Source organism: Ischnura elegans, chromosome 4, assembly GCF_921293095.1.
Source record: "Ischnura elegans chromosome 4, ioIscEleg1.1, whole genome shotgun sequence".
NCBI classification, from domain to species: Eukaryota; Metazoa; Arthropoda; class Insecta; order Odonata; family Coenagrionidae; genus Ischnura; species Ischnura elegans.
Genome location: NC_060249.1, coordinates 40,453,571 through 40,470,930, shown reverse-complemented (window position 1 = coordinate 40,470,930; position 17,360 = coordinate 40,453,571). Strand labels below are relative to the sequence as shown.

General features: G+C 36.5%; 1 protein-coding gene across 5 annotated transcripts in view; it reads right to left on the bottom strand.

The window, feature by feature from the left end:
* LOC124157322 overlaps positions 1 to 17,360 on the bottom strand; it is a 71,995-nt gene that overhangs the window by 35,554 nt on the left and 19,081 nt on the right. For all 5 annotated transcript variants that reach the window (XM_046531952.1, XM_046531955.1, XM_046531954.1 and 2 more), the window contains one exon: positions 16,627 to 16,799. In XM_046531952.1, the coding sequence (XP_046387908.1) occupies positions 16,627 to 16,799 (173 nt within the window). The remainder of the gene's footprint in view (positions 1 to 16,626; positions 16,800 to 17,360) is intronic.

The following is a 17,360-nucleotide window of genomic DNA, read 5'->3' as shown; positions in this document are numbered from 1 at the left end:
AATTCGCTCCGCTCCACTGCTGCTCCAGGTCCCTGGATGAGAGTAAACCTGCTTGACTCACATGCCTACCCCACTGATTGCCTTCAGTGCCCTACCAGCTATGCATGCAGGAACAATTGCTCTATATTTGGGCATGCATGCCACACCTATCTCACCTATTACCCAATTCCAACATTTTCTTACAACTTTTTCACTAATTTATAGAAAATTTAAAGGACCAAAACCAGGAGAAATTGCACATGATTACATAACACAATGAAAATAATAATTTTAAAAATTAGTAGCAATTTAGGGAGAAATATACATTTATGATGAAGTATTTTGACACACAGTCATATTATTCGTAACTCCATTGAAAAAGTGAAAGAGAAGACAAGACTTTTGATAAGATAACAGAGCCTCTTCAACCAAAGTATTTATGAATCATCATTGCTGGCTGTTGAGTGAGATAGAACAGGCGTGTTGTTGAACCTTACTGGCTGTTAAGTATGTTTGGCCACTCTCATCCTTTAGCAATTGATATCTTAAATTGAGTGATGAGGGAAATCACCAATGACTACCTCTTTGTAAACCATGAGCCCCCCTGGATACATAGAAGTTAATATCTAAAAGCAATGACCCTTTGCTTGTTTCCCTCACCCCCACATCAATGAGAAGTGCCTTCTTCCCTTCCAACCACCTGTACCCAATATGATGTATATATATGTATGTAAATGATAACTAGGCACCTAAAAATTTGCTATTAATCTCTGATGTGCAACAGTATAGGGTAACTAGTACATTTTTAATAAATACCACAGAGAAAACTTATAAAATGCAAAGAAAACTTTCACCTGCAAGCAAGTCTTAAAAAGAAACAGCCACTTAAATCCATCAGAATTGATCTATCAATCAACACATACGATAAATCTTATGACACCCTATAAATAGACAAAACAAATCATCAGGAATAGCAGAATGATATCAAAAGTTTTGCCTACATTTCACATTCAGCATTTCAAAGAAAGTTCACAACAGCTTCTGGTTTCATGATTAATTTTCAGAGCTTAAAAGAAAAAAAAAACCTCTAATTCCCAATTTTAAAATATACATCACTTCCTCATTGAGATATAAAATAAATTGATTCAGAAAATGGCTAACAATTCCTAGATCAGAGGCAAAATAAGCATACAAACTTTGAGAACTGCTTGCTTCTTAAAAACATCTTTACATCTGGCACCGACTCATTCCCCTATGTTACACTGACACAATACCAGTGGTTCCACCATAATTATCACCTTAATTTCTATATTTGTCATTCCAGTAGCAGAAAAGCTAAATCTTATAAATTATTATAATAAAAAGCTCTATTAAGCTTCCTTCTCCTTTTTTCCCACACATGCTTTTCCCTCCAATATCTCTCACTCAGTGTTTCAACCCGCAGATTGGCTTGGTCTTTAACCAATATAATTCAGAGGAAATATTTTTCTTTCACTTACTCCCCATTTCTCATTTTCCAAAATTTATTTTGCTTAAATACACACTTATTTGTTTTTTCACTCAAAATATATGTTTTATCCTTTTTATTGCTGTAGTAATCCTACTTCAAATAGTGTTACTAATGCCTCAACCACACATTTTTCCGAACATTCCAAAACTCGAGTTACACATTCATCCTAAAACTACACATGTAAACTGGTTGGATGACAGAGTACATAGTACTAATAAATTGCTCATAAAAATGAGAGATTAGGATTGAACTTCCAGGCACATAAAAATGAATCTCAACGAATGATTTTTTTAAATGGCTACCTCATTAATTAGAATCAAGAGGCCACACGCACAATAGGAGGGAACACTCATAATTAAAAATTGATTTTCGTTGTTTAAAACCAAAAAGATATGAATGAAAAACACACATGCCAAATTTCAGATCTCAAATTCGATTTTTTACTGAGATAAGTAGCTTTAAAAGCCCACGAGGTGCCTTGGCCATGCCCACGACACGAAACATGCATCTATTGGCTGATGCTATGTGATGTGTAAACCTCATGAATGTCGCATGAGTAATGCTTGAAGAAGCCGTCAACACATTGGGTTCGTGGAAATAGTGGCCAAAAGTTTATCATCATGGCAAAAGTGTAAATTTTGTTGTGGCTGATTCCCAAAATGTACTGGAATTATCAACCGTGACTCTGAACAATTTCTTTTTCCCTAATAATGAATCATTTACCTGAAATGAAACTTCTTAAGATGAAATGTTTACAGTTATGAGAGATACTGTAATCACTGCAATTATTGTGGATGCTTTAATTTATGACTGGTTTTTAGTTTCTGGATGTAAATTATGAAATGAATGAACAAATCATCACAATCAATGTCTTTCCCCACAATAGTGCTATAGCTATAGCTGCCCTCTGAAGGGAGGAAATTCGGGGTTCTCTCCGTTTCTTTTAGGATTAGCCTTCAAATTTTGTTAGAGCAGCATTTTTTAACCAGAGGCCTCGCCTTGTTCAACCCATGCTCCTGGCAATTCTTCAAGTCAGTTTCGTACTATAAAAAATGGTAAACAAGTGTCATCAAAATGAAAGAGTAACTCATAGACTTTACATTAAAATATCTGTAAGTTCACTTATATTTAAATCAGAGTTACACGTACAGTCACTTTCAAAAGTTTTAGGACAAAGCTTGACGCACCACTTCTGCTTCTCAAGGAAATTAATAAATTGTACATAAATAGTATCCTTTACTCCTTTCGAAGTTTATTTGCTGCACTCAGCAAACATTCCACTAGTGAGTGAATATATATGCACTTAAAGGGATAAATTATTTTATAACTGCAGAATTATCATTCCAATTCTATTTATGTCGGATGCTATGATTATTTTGTGTACATCTGTATACTTGCACCGGTTTTTTCCCTTAGTTGTTGTAATACTTATTATGAGTTTCCTTTTATGTGAACACAGGGGCCTATTGGCCAAAGCTTTGAGCTGGGTCAATGAAGGTTGAGGGTTCGGGACTGTCTCTCATAATAATCTTTCAGCTCATTTTCATACTTATTTATAGGTTTATCATAGTCGTAATTTCGCTGTCCTTGCTATTATGCTTTTATTAATGGTAATGCGGCTTTTTAAAATTAGGGAAAAAAATGGTGGTTAAAATCCTGGCGTTGGCGTTAACATAGAGTTTGAAGTCTGGCAAAAGGAGTCACACATTACATTTTATTATTTGCCACTTATTCTGCTTAGATTAATGATAGTTCAAATTATTTGTTAGTATTCATTCAGTGCGCACTTGCCTCCAGTTTCTCTGTTTAGTTGTAAGACTTGTAAAGTTATCCGTGTTTATTATTTACTATTGGTGCTTCTATTTATCAACCTGGCGGTACCTCCCAGAGTCAATTGTGCTTATTTCCTTTTTGTGGGTAATACGATATTGTAGTATTTCCTGGATTAGGTACAAATTTGAGATTATCATGTATTACTTTATACTAGAGATGTGCGATTAGTATCCGCGAATACTCAAATACCTTGAATACTAGAAAGTATTCGATATTCGAGAACTCGAATAATTATGCTAAATGTGCCATCTCGAATACCTCGAATACTTTGAATTTTGCACCGTACACTGTCTCACACTGACGCTGGTAGTTGACTCAGAAAATTGTAGAGAACTCTAGTCGTTTAGTGCATGCAGCGCCTTTATAGGCAAGTTGACGAACTACATCAAATTCGCAGATTAGAGCTGTGAAAAGAGTTCAACGTAGGGAACCGAAAATGATTGGGTGAAAAGTCCGAAAATCCCCGGCTTTCCCCACCAGGAGAACCTCAGTGGCGTGGGATAGTAACTACGTAGCACAATTCCCAAAATCTGCTACCCCCTGCTACCCGAGGAAATAAATGTCAAGATACGACGGAGACTTATCATTGTGGCAAGATTCGATATGAGCAGCAGAGCTTCTCGGAAGTTGATGCGGTATCTTTTTCCGAAAACATAAATCAAGTTACAATTTATGAGTTATGCTATAAATCTCTACTGACACAGACGAAGGGATATTTTCTCAGGATATTTGGTTTCTCCCTGCTAGCAAGTCGAATTCATCTGCTTATCTCACGCGAACTTCCAAAGATGGACTGAAAATAATTGAAGAAGAAGAAAATCTGGTGGATATGCGCATGTATTTTGCAAAACACCTCGGATTGTCCGCTAGCACTTGACAGCAGGAGTAGGGGTAAAACTAGCTACCTGTAGAAAATAAGAAGTCGGATGAAGCCGAGTATCAGATGGGCGTGCCGCTGAAATGGCGTTTGGTAGATAAGAATGTATACATCAGACAGAAATCCATCGTAGCAGTGTAAATGCCGAGACGGCATGCAAACATTTTTCGTGAGGTGGTGTGTCACCTTAGGATATTTGAAGATGTTAGTTTGAATCAACTATATGCCCAAATTGTTTCCATAAAATTAAAATATTCCATTAATCAGCAAAATTCCTGTTCAAATCCTTTAACGGAAATCAAAATTACTCCCCAAAATCTTGTGTTTCCTGCTGCATAGGCAACCAAGTCAAACATTCCCGCATTCATCATTTAGTATTCGAATATTCGAGCAATGATTTAACATTCGAATTCGATATTCGAGTTCGAGAAATCTGCTATTCGACCCATCTCTACTTTATACTATTTGACACATCACCAGGTTAGCGTCAAAGACCCTCTTCGTTGCAGTCCTTGGATTTTAATGTGCAAGATAGAAACAAAGAGCGAAAACCAGGGGAAATACGCAGTAAACTCACATGAAATAATCATTAAATCCAACATAAACTGAAGCAGAATGATATATCTGCAATTAGAAAGTAAAATTTTCCATTGAGTGTGTACATATTTTTACGAAATTTTTGCAATATGTGGCCAAAGACAACAAAAGGAGTAATGGAAACTAAATCCCTTTGAGAAGCAGAAGAGACTTACATTAAAATGGCTCTCATAAATTCTATAACAGCCTATCTCTGAAGGAATATGCTGTCTCTGTGCAGTGCCGTACCACCACCTTCCTCGGTCTGGGTCGTTTGGCACCACAAAAAAATACTTTTCTGGTATTTAACGAGAGGTAGATTCACATCTCAGCACTCAAAAATATACCGTAAGGTCCCACTCATTTAAAATTCTCCGTTTTATCTACAATTTATTTATACTTGAAATAACGCATTCGATAATGCATTCCTTCTGCAAGCAATGCAGATATCATGAGGTTCACAAGTCATCAACATGGCGTCGCCCAAAAAAATACGTTTTTGGTGTGGAATTCAAGTTGAAACTTCAAACTGCTCTAGGGGCGAAATTATTCAGCGCTCAATGGTAAAATTTTGTGAGAGCCTTTCTTACACCCATTGCTTTATAAATAAAACATAATACTTGGTAGTGTAATCCCTTCTAGTGAACCAAAAGGTGATATCCTGGAACGATGCAACCATCAACACACAAGTGGGTCATCATATTGCATACATTTCAGGATAACATGCATATGAAACGCCTATGACATAACTTAGGTTTACCCCTTCTACAGGGCCGATTCTATACAGTTTTACAATGTAGCGAACAACATTCTGCACCCCCCCCTCAGCCTGCTAAATCTCCTTGTTTGATTAGTATAATTAATACTGAACATGGACTTCAGCAATTAGGTGCCCCCTTTTGCTTGCCACCCTATGCTGCTGCATACTTTGCTTACAGCTTTGGCCCTGCATACCAACTGGGGAAACCTTAATTAAAAAACCCATCGATATCCTAATTCCTCTCCCAGAGATATCCATAACTTTTATTTTTCAAAGACATATAGGGAACCTAAATCAATTCATAACTAGGTACCAACATGATTTTGAAACAAAAAAATATGTAGAAAATGGAAACTGATGGTGGTGGAAATGGAAAATGTTGCTCTCAATTGTTTATGAATGTGATGAGTAGATATTCAAAGACTGAGGAATGTTTAAAGCTTGAGATAGTTTACTTCTGACCACATTAAAATAAAGAATATTGGTAACAAGCGATTCAGTAGAACTTTGCCCTTGGATCAATAAAATTAATTACAAAAAATCTGCTTGCCTTTCCACATAGATAGAATCAACCTCATAGCTTTACAACATAATGATTAATCAGGAGCAAGTTGACACGATCTGAATCCTTGCTCATCTCAAGATATATTTGTACACTGGTAACTACACTGGTACATATGAGCAATAATGTTAAATCTGTCCCCAAACCTCTTCCACAGTTATTTTCATGAATGAGGTATAGAATATGACTAATATGCTGAATAATTGTTTTTTTCTTGTCTTAAATACTGTACATGCCTGAATATAGTCCTTCCTTTGTTTCCAAAAATGCCCATGGTAAAAGTAAAGGGGTGGACAATATTCAAACACAATTTTTTAATTTTTCTCGAAACTGAAGCCTCAAAATTAGGGGGGGGGGGAGAAATACGGTATACAAATAATACCAACATTGAAAAATTCTAAATACATAACTGATTAATGAAAATGGTACAAGACTCATAAATTAAAATTTTAATGCTCCCTAATAGAAGTCATGATCCTTGAACAAAATAATTGGGATTAATTTTAAAATATCTCCATATTTACAATTCTGACTAAACATTCACAATCAACCAAAGTGTGTTGCCTAGAACACACTTCGGATTTCTAGTATTGATATAAAAGTTAGATGCTACAACACAGTGAATCAACTGATGGATGAGGGGGGTCGAACAGCGCGGTACAGGGGGAAATAACTTTAATCGGCACTGCTAGAGGCGCTGCAGTCGATGGCACCAATCTTTCGAAAATGTCTGTTCTCCTAAGCCTGGTATACATGGTTGAAGAGCCAATCACAGAAGGGAATTCTGAAAAACGGTTGCCGGCCTGCCGGCAAGGAATTCAAAAATTTCTGTCTTCTGCTAGGAAGCGTGGTGCTATCAACTGCTGAAGAAGGCGTACTCGCGACGAGCCTTTAAAAGTTCATTCATTCTCTTGTAATGAATTGATGTGAGTACTGTTGTGTAATTACTTTAGGATTACATAATGATTTATAATATATGTAACTTGGAATCAATTTTCCCACATCTGTTTCATCCGGGATTTTCACATTTATAAATTCATCACCTGTTACCAATTTCACTCTTATTCATATAAGTGCATTATTAGAAAAAATATAATTTATATATTACTTACAAAGCATTAATTTTTTACGATACATATATGTACACATGTATATTTGGAATTTTCAGATATTGAATGGTGTTGGCTATTCTACCAAGTTACTTCCGTGGATGTGATGCTCGTGTTTCAGCTTCAGGCTTACCGCAAAGGGCATGCCATATAATTGATCCCAGGTTTATTCTTTTAATTCATACTCCATCGAATGCCATAGACGTTTCTAGAGATTTTAGTTCCTCTAATTAGTACATATGGTGACTTTTTTTTTAATCAATGCAAATTTTGTGCTTCTCACATCTCCGTTTCGTTTGATTTATAATGCAATGATTTGTTTGTATGTACTGCCGACTTTTCTCATGCATGCACTCACTGAGTGAAAGTATAAAAAAATGCACAGTAATTTTACATATGTTTTCTCCGTTTTTTACTTACAATATCATTGTTATACTTATGGCTGCAACCATGGTTTTTGAAGTGCGGACTCCGTTTAGCTTATCGTAAACGTTAACGAACAGCCAATTTAGTGTAAAAGCCAATTAAATGTATTTAGTCTTTCCTCGTACAAGGTATTTGATTTAAATAAACATGTAAACTGATATTGGGATTCTTTATTTCACGACAACCAACCACCCTCAACTGAAGTGAATGTGTGGCTTCTGATTACTCTCATTAAATATAATGATCTAGAACTGTCAAGTGAAAGAAATGATAGAAAATATTTAGTTGAATTCAGAATAATAACATTAATGGAGAAAAATGCTTAATATAAAACATCTGATGATGTTAATTATGAACTACAACGGAAACGCTGGAAGAGCTTTCTGCTATGCCCCCCACCCCTATCCCATTACGTCACGGCGACTGTGGCGGCGTTGCCGATCGCTATCCCCTTTGCTCCCTGCGCTGTCCGAATCCCCTCGCCCTCAGTTGATGCTCCGTGGCTACAACATGAAGGGTGACACTGCTTCCGAGTAAGGGAGGAGAATAGTGCATTTCATAAATATGGATGTGGCCCCTTTTGTGACCATGAAAATAAAAAGGAGTATCAAATTCTGAATCAGTTTAATGAGTAATACAAAAGGCCATGGACACTGCATGCATTGACACTCAATCATAAATATTTTCATTTGCAATTGGAGTGCTCTTGTTTAAAATGAGCTGATGGCTGTTTTTGTTGTGTATTGTTGAAGGATGGGTTGGTTCCAGTACCCAGTTCTTGCTACTGCCGGTTCTTGCCTGTGGAACCGGTATTGAGAACTGATTGCATAAAGTCAGTACTTTTGAACCGGCTTGGAACGGTGGCGAGGATTTGAATTTAGTGCCCAAAGCCAAAATGGTCTGCAGCGTATTCGATTCCAAATGTAAAATAGATTAAAACACGATGCTCGCTAACACACGCATTTAAGGGTTCGTCAGTTTGTCGCTCTCGCCAACATTGAAGCATTTCCATAGCCACGACCACTTTTAAACAAGTTGACATTTTGCCTGTCGCCGTCCATGGCACAGCTCCGTTCTTTCAACTTACCATAGTTCAAACGAGTCAAATCGTGCCGTCAATGGCACGGCGTCCATTTCAATCCGGCAAGGGGATGCGCCTTCTAAGCATGAAATACAGACAATGCTACATTGAGGCCGCTTTCAGATGGAATAACATTTGGCCGGCTGCCGATCACTTGAAATTCAGGTGGCTTTCAGACAAGACACTTCTGCAATGCCGTGTGCCATGCCGTGAACGGCGGCTGGCAGAAAATCATTTCGACTGAAAGTAGTCTAAAGATTGAATCATGTACATAGACAGTACATCTTCAACATGCGAGCAAGATGCGTTCTGAGAGCTTATTCCTAAGTTGATAAACCTATGCAAGCCATCAAAAAGTGTGGTTATCCTGCAGAATGCAACACTGCATTGCAATTTAGGGTTAGCTCAGGTCCGCTCAGTTCATCCTCTGTGTCGCTGTACCGGCATGTTGAGCAGTTTATAGTGGATAAAGGTTATAAGAACTGTGACAGTGAAGCATGCGAATAAGTTGTTAATTAAAGTAAGAATTTAAGCTACATCACAGAATACAAAATAAATTTTGAACCGACTCACAAGTTACTACAGATTAACGGATGATATCATCAGAAGTTGTGTAAGTTTCACTATTGATCGTGATGCTATGCAGTACATGAACTGTGCTCCAAGCATTTTTGCAGGGCCCTTCAAAATCAACATCAACCACTACTGTTTTCAGTGAATGCCTGTTCAGTACTGCACGCAATATTTCTACCAAAAAAAGAATGAATAGGGTAAAAACGTTGAATTTTGTAAATAAAAACCTGGAGAAAGAACCAGTGGCTGCCTAATGTAATGTGACAAATCGGTAGATCATGTATTCTTTAACAGGGCTTTCCTACTAATTTAAATCTTTAGTGAAATTATTTTCGTTCATTTCTTGTGGTTGTTCATTTAAATTTGCCATTAATTTAGATAATAAGAGTTCATTCTTGGAACAGAGCATCGAGAACCGATTGCGGAGAACCGGACTGGTACCGAGAACAGAAAAAATTTACGAACTGACTCCTCCTTAGTATTGTTGGCTGTTTGAACACTTGATGTGAAGGCCATAAGGTGATGTATTCTAGAGTAAAAATAAATAAAAAACAATATATTTACCTTGGACCACCCAACTAATATCTATGCCTAATGAACAAGGTAAATATAAGTTATTGGTAAGCATGGTAGGAGTGAGATATCTAAGGGGATGAAATCACCTGAATTTTACTAACATTTCATAAGTATCCTTACAGGCATGATTCCATCTCATCTCGGTGGATAAAATCTTTACTGTGGCCCAGCTTATATTTAGAGTGTATAACTGTAGTCCCAGGAAGGGTTAAACAATTGCCAAGTTAATGCAATCTTTGACATTCCATATTGGAAGAGTCAATGATTAGGTGAGCAAAATGATCTCCAAAAGTGCAATTAAAAAACAGCATCTCTGCTTGAACTGAATTTCTTCTACAGTTGGTAAAACACAAATTTCTCTATTTAGGCAATTAAAAACTGGCATTTTATTTTAAGTGGTATGGTTTAAATATTGACCACTTCATGAGGCTAAAGTGCAGCCATTACCAATGCTCTAATTAATATTTACCCTGATCCAAATACTATTTACTTCATGAGGTTTGTAACAATCAATTCCCTCTCAGTCACTTACGGTCAAGTCAAAATGAAGGCATGGCAGGAAGTTTATTGGGTGGTTTTGTTTTCTATTGAAAAAATGCGAAAAGGTAAACATTTTATATTTTTCAGCTTTTAACTCCAATCAATTAACTATCCAAAAATAACTTTCTGACTCAAAATAGAATATCATAAATTTTCCTAAAAGGTCAACCCCAAAGCTATTTTTCTTCAATGAACCATTCAAGCCTTCAGCACCACTTGAAAAGGATAACTTTTTTGCTGGCCTTTGAAAAACCCTATCTAATAAATAAAATTAACAAGCATCACACATTTTCAGTGTTTCATAGGTGATTCCTACATATTCACACAATTGAATTAGATAATGAACTTCTTTTTTTTACAAATTACTATTGTAGCTTTGAAAAGTTTCTTGAGATTTTGATTCTCTCTGGGTATCTTGTGTTCCCGCTGGAGGACATGCACCTGTCTAAAGATGTTATAAAGATAAATGGATTGAATTAGTTCGCCAAACAATAAGTAGAAATAGATAAAGGAAAATATCCACCTTTTTCTCGAAAAAACTGACAAATTTGCAAGCTGAGACCAATATTTACTATGTTGAATGCTAATTTTTTGCAGTTTAAAATTTTTTCTCATAACCTTTCTATGGATGAGCAAATGGTTCCGTGTTTCGGACGCCATTCAGCGATAATGTTCATAAAAAATAAACTAGTTCGATTTGGGTTCAAGTTATGGTGCCTTTGCTATTCAGATGGTTACCTCATCCATTTTTTTTTTCGTATGGAGGGGGTAAATCAATCAAACCCTCATGGAGTGAAGGTAGGATTAGGAGCTATCGTTGTTTCACATTTCTTGAAAATAATTCCCGATACTACTCAGCATCTTTCAGTCACTTTCAGCAGTTACTTTCTGACTTCTCTTCTTCGTGTTCCTTGTTCCAAACACTGAAGGAAAGGCGATCCTTAGCAACTTGAACCACTCGGGAAAATAGAAGTGGCAAGTCCCGGCTTGAAGACTAACCTCCTGGAAAAAACCTCGAGGCTCAATTGATTATGCTTTTGACTAGGAATCTGAATTGTCTGCCGTAAAATGGAATGAAAGCTCTGTTGTAATTGTGGCCAGAAACACATTGCCAGTTCACCATTTGAAAGAAAAGACATAACAATTCCCCAGCTTCTCGTCATTGGGTATTGCAATAAGCTCACAGGTGGAGTATATGTTATGATAATACAAACGCGAATTATAGAATCAAAATCACAGGGAAATAGTGGTGGTGGCCATTGTTTACTAATTTTCTGGAAAGTGTGTTTACTAATTCATAGAAAATCAATAGGAATGCTAGTGGGCTAAAAATGTCTCCGATTGATTTCTCAAGGATCTATGTCGCGCTAACGTCAATCAAAGGTGACCGATTCAGCAATGGCAATCACTTTGAAATACATGCAGAAGGACCATCAAATCCAAAAAAAGACAAACCTTCTTGTACAGTGGAACCTTGATCTATCGTTCCCGCATTGATTGTTTTCCCGCAATCATCATTCGCCACTCCTGGTCCCAAATTAAGTTCCATAAACACAATGTAATTTTTTCCCGCATCTATCGTTCTCCGAAGTATCGTTTTCCCGCATTTATCGTCTGAAGATCGCGGTCCCATCGTATAATTTTCCCGCATCCATCGTTTGACAAAAATGAGACAAAGTGTTTACAATGTGTTATTTATGGCTAATAACGACAGACACTAAGTTTGAATCTTCCCCAGGAGATTGAAATACGATAGGGAGAAGCTGAGTACCGTGGGATAGTTACATTAGCGCATTTCCCAAGATCCGGTATCCCCCTCCATTCAGCACTCGCCTCTCCCCGTCTGAAGCTTTCCTCTTCTCCGAAATAAAAAAAGGTCCCAGCTCGAGCAGGTATCGTATTATGAAGACCTTAGCTTCGAAAGAAAATATCAAGTTACCTAGAACAAAAGAAACCTTTTTCACGCTCCCCCTTTCTCGACAGCTGACTTTTTTTAGCCGACTCGCTTCAAAGATCCCCACCTCTGGAGGTCAACTGCTGCATGAATCACCGATTAGCCCAAAAGGTGTGTAAAAATGAATTTCGGCAATTGGTATTATACTTTTATTAGATTGAGATATTAGTGATGTGCACGTAATTCAAAAAAGAATGATACCGAACACGACGTATTTCTAACGTTATTTAACCATTTTAAGTAAGGAAATGGTTGGAATAATACAATGGTGATTTCTGGCGAATATCGATATCCTCGCAGCTGATAGTGAGCTTCACGGCAGTTGATGCAGATTTTTTTCGAAAACAGGGCGTCTGGTTACAATTTACGAGTTATGCTACAAGTCTCACTTGTCTGAGGTGCTAACGAAGCGATGTCTTCTCAGGATATTTTGTTTCTCCCTACCAGCAATCTGAATTCATCTGCTCATCTAGAGCTATGCTACTTATTGTTAGAAATGAGTGGGTAAGTTGCCTTTTCTATAGGATAAAAAATTTGCGCAGTCATATGGTCATGCTTCACCCTCTGCAGAAAGCTCTGCTTACGCCGTACGCGATAGCTTTAGTGCCGAACTTCACCTCGTACGAGTGGTTCCGTACTTTTCAGGGTGGGTTGACTTAATACCGGCGAGTGTTTTCCGTTGGGTTCAATAGAGTCCGGTTTCATTTTTATTGGTTTTATTCTTAATTGTCTTCGGACCATGGCCCTTCCGAAGACACAAGTGAGAACTTTAAAAGATGGACTGAAAATATTTGAAGATGAAGAAAAGTATCCTGGCTAGAAATGCATGAATATTACAGCATGCTTCGGTATGTCTGCTAGTACATGACGGCAGGGGTGGGGGTAGAGCGTTAGATCCCTGGTGAAAACAAGAAAGGGGATGAAGCCGAGGATCAGGTGGGCGTGCCGCTGGCGGTTAACGCCACATTGCCTCAATCATATTAAAAATTTAATTGCAAGAAAGGAACATTTCATAAAATAAACTATTTTTGGCCTTCTTGATCCATCTCATAACCAATCACTGCGACGGCGAAATCAGTTGTTGGAGGCATAACACGCACATTTCTCTCGTAAATATGTGTACTTGAAATGGCATTTGATGGATAAGAACTTTTACAGTGAAATAGCAGTGAAAATTTCGAGTGGAGTGAAAAATTTTTTTAGCAAGGCGAGGTGTTCCTTTAGGATATGTATTTGAAAGAGATATAATCTGAATCAACAATATGACCTAAGTGTTTCGATAAAGTAATAATATTCCTGTAATAAGCTAATATCTTTTTTGAATCCATTAATGAACGTCATAATTCGCAAAAATCCAGCGTTTCCTGGGACATAGGCAACCCGGACAAACTTCCCTCATTGATCGTTTTCCCGCATTCATCGTTTTTTTCATCCATCCCCCTGAAAAACGATAAATCGAGGTTCCACTGTATTTCTTTATTAGCAGATACTAAAGAAGATAATGCAGGTCATATTGTCAAGAAAAAGGTATCAAGGAAAAGGTGCAGGTAATGTAATAGGCACTTATGTATGTTTTTGGGTAAAATGTAATGTGCCCTTATATCCTAATAATTTTCATACATGAAAGGGTTGTTATAGTATGAACGGTTACTTAATGATTTTAAATACAAATTTATGCGTTTCTATATGGTTATAAATAAAACAGTGGAAAATAAAAAAGATTTATAGTTTTTCACCGTATTTTAACCGAAGTACCCACATTCCGCCAAAGGTACGAAAACGCACCATTATTTTTCTGGTAAAAATAAATTTTTTAGGGTCTCAAAATTTTCAAAATTTCTTTTCTAGTACCTATTAAGACTAAATATGACGATAAATTAAAAAATTTCTACTGAATATTAGCCTTGGCCGTTAATGGGTTAACTCCAGCTTTCTTACTTAAAATATTTCGCTTATGTAATCCATTTTCTATCTTAAGCTGATACTAAATAGAGAGCAATACGAAGCTGGTGGATATACTAAGAAACAGTTATGGAACTTAAAAAATATGTAACCATTGCACAAATATAAAAAATTCCAGCAGAGGATAGCCATATAAAGTGAATATCTGGCAAATTGGTTCACTTCTTTTTACGTTACTATGTATACATGGTTCTTGAAAGCAAGAATGTCACACGGTTCTGCTATTTTCACTACATATGTAGATGGAGAATTAAACAGGATGCACGATTTTGAGATGACATATGGACAAGAATACATAGGCTGGCTTGGAGAAAAAGATTAAGTGCTGTACATGGTAGGTGACAAAAGAAGAAAGCTTTTGGAGATGATAGAGCAAGGTGGATAGAAGAAAGTCTGAAGAGTGAGGTGATGCAGTAGTCAGTAAAACAAGGATGAATTTTGATCAAAAATGGAATGGAAACTTTGACAACAGGCTTATTGGATGGGATAAATAAGGAAGGTATATATACTTCTTTGAAGAAATAAATAAAGGGTGGAGTTGATACGTTGCAGCCATTACTGTGTTTAAAGGAGGATTTCACAAGGATTTTCATAGAAACCTACCTCATGCAAAAGATTACTTTGTTATGAAAGGCAAGTACAATAGTCCAGAGTCACATAAATTATGAGAAGAAATCAACTGTAAGAGAGGTTAATTTGGCAAATAATCCACTTGGTTAAAAATGAAGAGAGGTTTAAAAGTACACAGAATGTATGTGCACCGATGGAGACTTTTCAGGAGTTCTAAGGCTATTGAGCAAACCTATCTTGATATAAACACTAAAATTAAAACCAACAACAAATTATCAATGTAGCTGGGGATGATCATAACTTTACCAATGAAAATCATATTGTAATTCTTATAAAGGGATTAAAATGCTAATATACTTCATGCATTTCATTGACAATAACTATGAATTGCTAAAACAATTAGCAGTACTAGAACAGATAAAATTGCTTCCTTGAAAAGCTAAAATTGTAAACTAAGCTAACAAGTTGTTACAGTAACTGTCTGTTACACAGTAGATATTATAATGTATGTGATTATAAAACCATAAGCTTTAAAATAAGACAAGACACAAAAAATCAACTACATACCTACATCAAAATCAGAAGTACAGCAATTCCCAACAATACGTCATAGAGAAACCCTAGTGAGTCTTAAATAATTAATGCAAATAAAATAACTAAATGATCTACACATAAGATGAAAAATTGATGTCACTTTATGCCATTATCATGATTTTTTATTGCTACTAATGACATGCTAATGAGACCAATGTGTTATGTAGTGATATGATAAGTATAAGGATGATGAAAATGAGTCCAACTTCAGGAAATAGAACGATACCTGATAAGCATTACCATGAGTGATTTATAAAGTTATTTTTGCCACCATTAGATGAATTCCTTAATGAAGAATATACGTTAATATATCGGCGCAATAATCTTACCTAATCTCGAATTTGTAGCCATCAAATGTATTCCCTGGTTTTTAAATTTCAACATTAGATACACAAATAATATATAATATTTAGTAAAATTTACCTCCACACTATTTCACTGAGCATGCTTTTCAACACCATAGGCTTTTCTTCTTTTTCATTTTTTGTCACAGAATATCAAGCAGGTTAAAGTGACACAATTAAAGTTTATACATACTGAACAGAAAAAAGAAGGTATCTCTCCACAATTAAAGCTTTGAAATGTGATATGAATTCACACTAACAACACAGCTGTGAAGTACCACCTTGACTATGAAACCTTAGGTTGCTGTTTTTTGAACAGATAAATTTTGGTGAATTAAATGTCGAATCAGTCACCATCTATGGATCGAAGAAGAAAATTTGTCAGATGTAACAAAGTTTATGCACATTAAGATAACAAAATGGGCTCCATGATTTCATTGCACAACACATTCCATCGTGTTCAAAATGATGAGCAGAACCACCTCAAATGTATGGTCGATTGTCCTCTCCTTACCTCATACAGGCAATTTGCACATTAAAAACATCTATGCTATTAGTTCCTAAACCTAAGTTCTGTTGATACTTTGAAAAAATTCTTCATTATTCAGCGACGTATGGTAAGGAATGACTGTACCAGGGCATGCCTAGAGGAAAATCCAAACACTCCTTGGCCTGACTCTAGAAACTATACTGCAAAGCATTCAATAGAATCACAGGCTTAAAAAGAGTACACTTAATTAGTCAGTGCTGCCTCCTGGATCCTGAGCAAGAATGGGCAGCCCACTGCATTAATTCCTCACCTCTGGACTTCCATGATCATGCTCGCGTGGGTCTTGGCGATAGCTTCTTGCATGCCCTGGCAAAAGGAATTGATAGTGTTTTTCTCGGTCTCCATGTTCCTCCTCAGCTCCTCCAGCAACATCTTAAACAAGGCCATCCCTTCACGCACCGACCCCTGTAGCTCGCAAATGGACTAGGTATGGTACAAGGATTTGGGATAACAAAAGGAAGTTGACCAACAAAATCTTATATCAGGTAAGGGGTTCTCTATAATATTATGTAACTCACTTTTTAGCATGGTTAAGAACACACTTTTCATGCAGAGAATATAGTTATTTATGCCCTACTTTTGTGAATATAAGGGTAACTACGTACTAAATTATAAGAATCCATCTAGATATGGAAGGCAATATCATAAAATATCTTCTGATTCACTAGCAATCTATTTACTGACATAACCGAAGTCAGAACAATACATTTTCACTGAAAAATTTTAATTAAAAAAAAAGAGACGTGGCATTACAAGAATGCATTAAGGCCAAAGATTCTTAGAAAAGAACTTAGCATCCAACCTTTCTGTATGCTTTTTAATGAACAAAAGTAGGGCATGAAATCCAAACTATCAAGGGCAATTTTTTGTAAAGAGGAGAAAAATAGTAATCCCCCATTGCATCTTAATTCAATAATCAAAATCTGCATCATTAAATTTTCATAACTAGAGTCTTAATGCTCTTAAAATTTAGTCACTGATTCA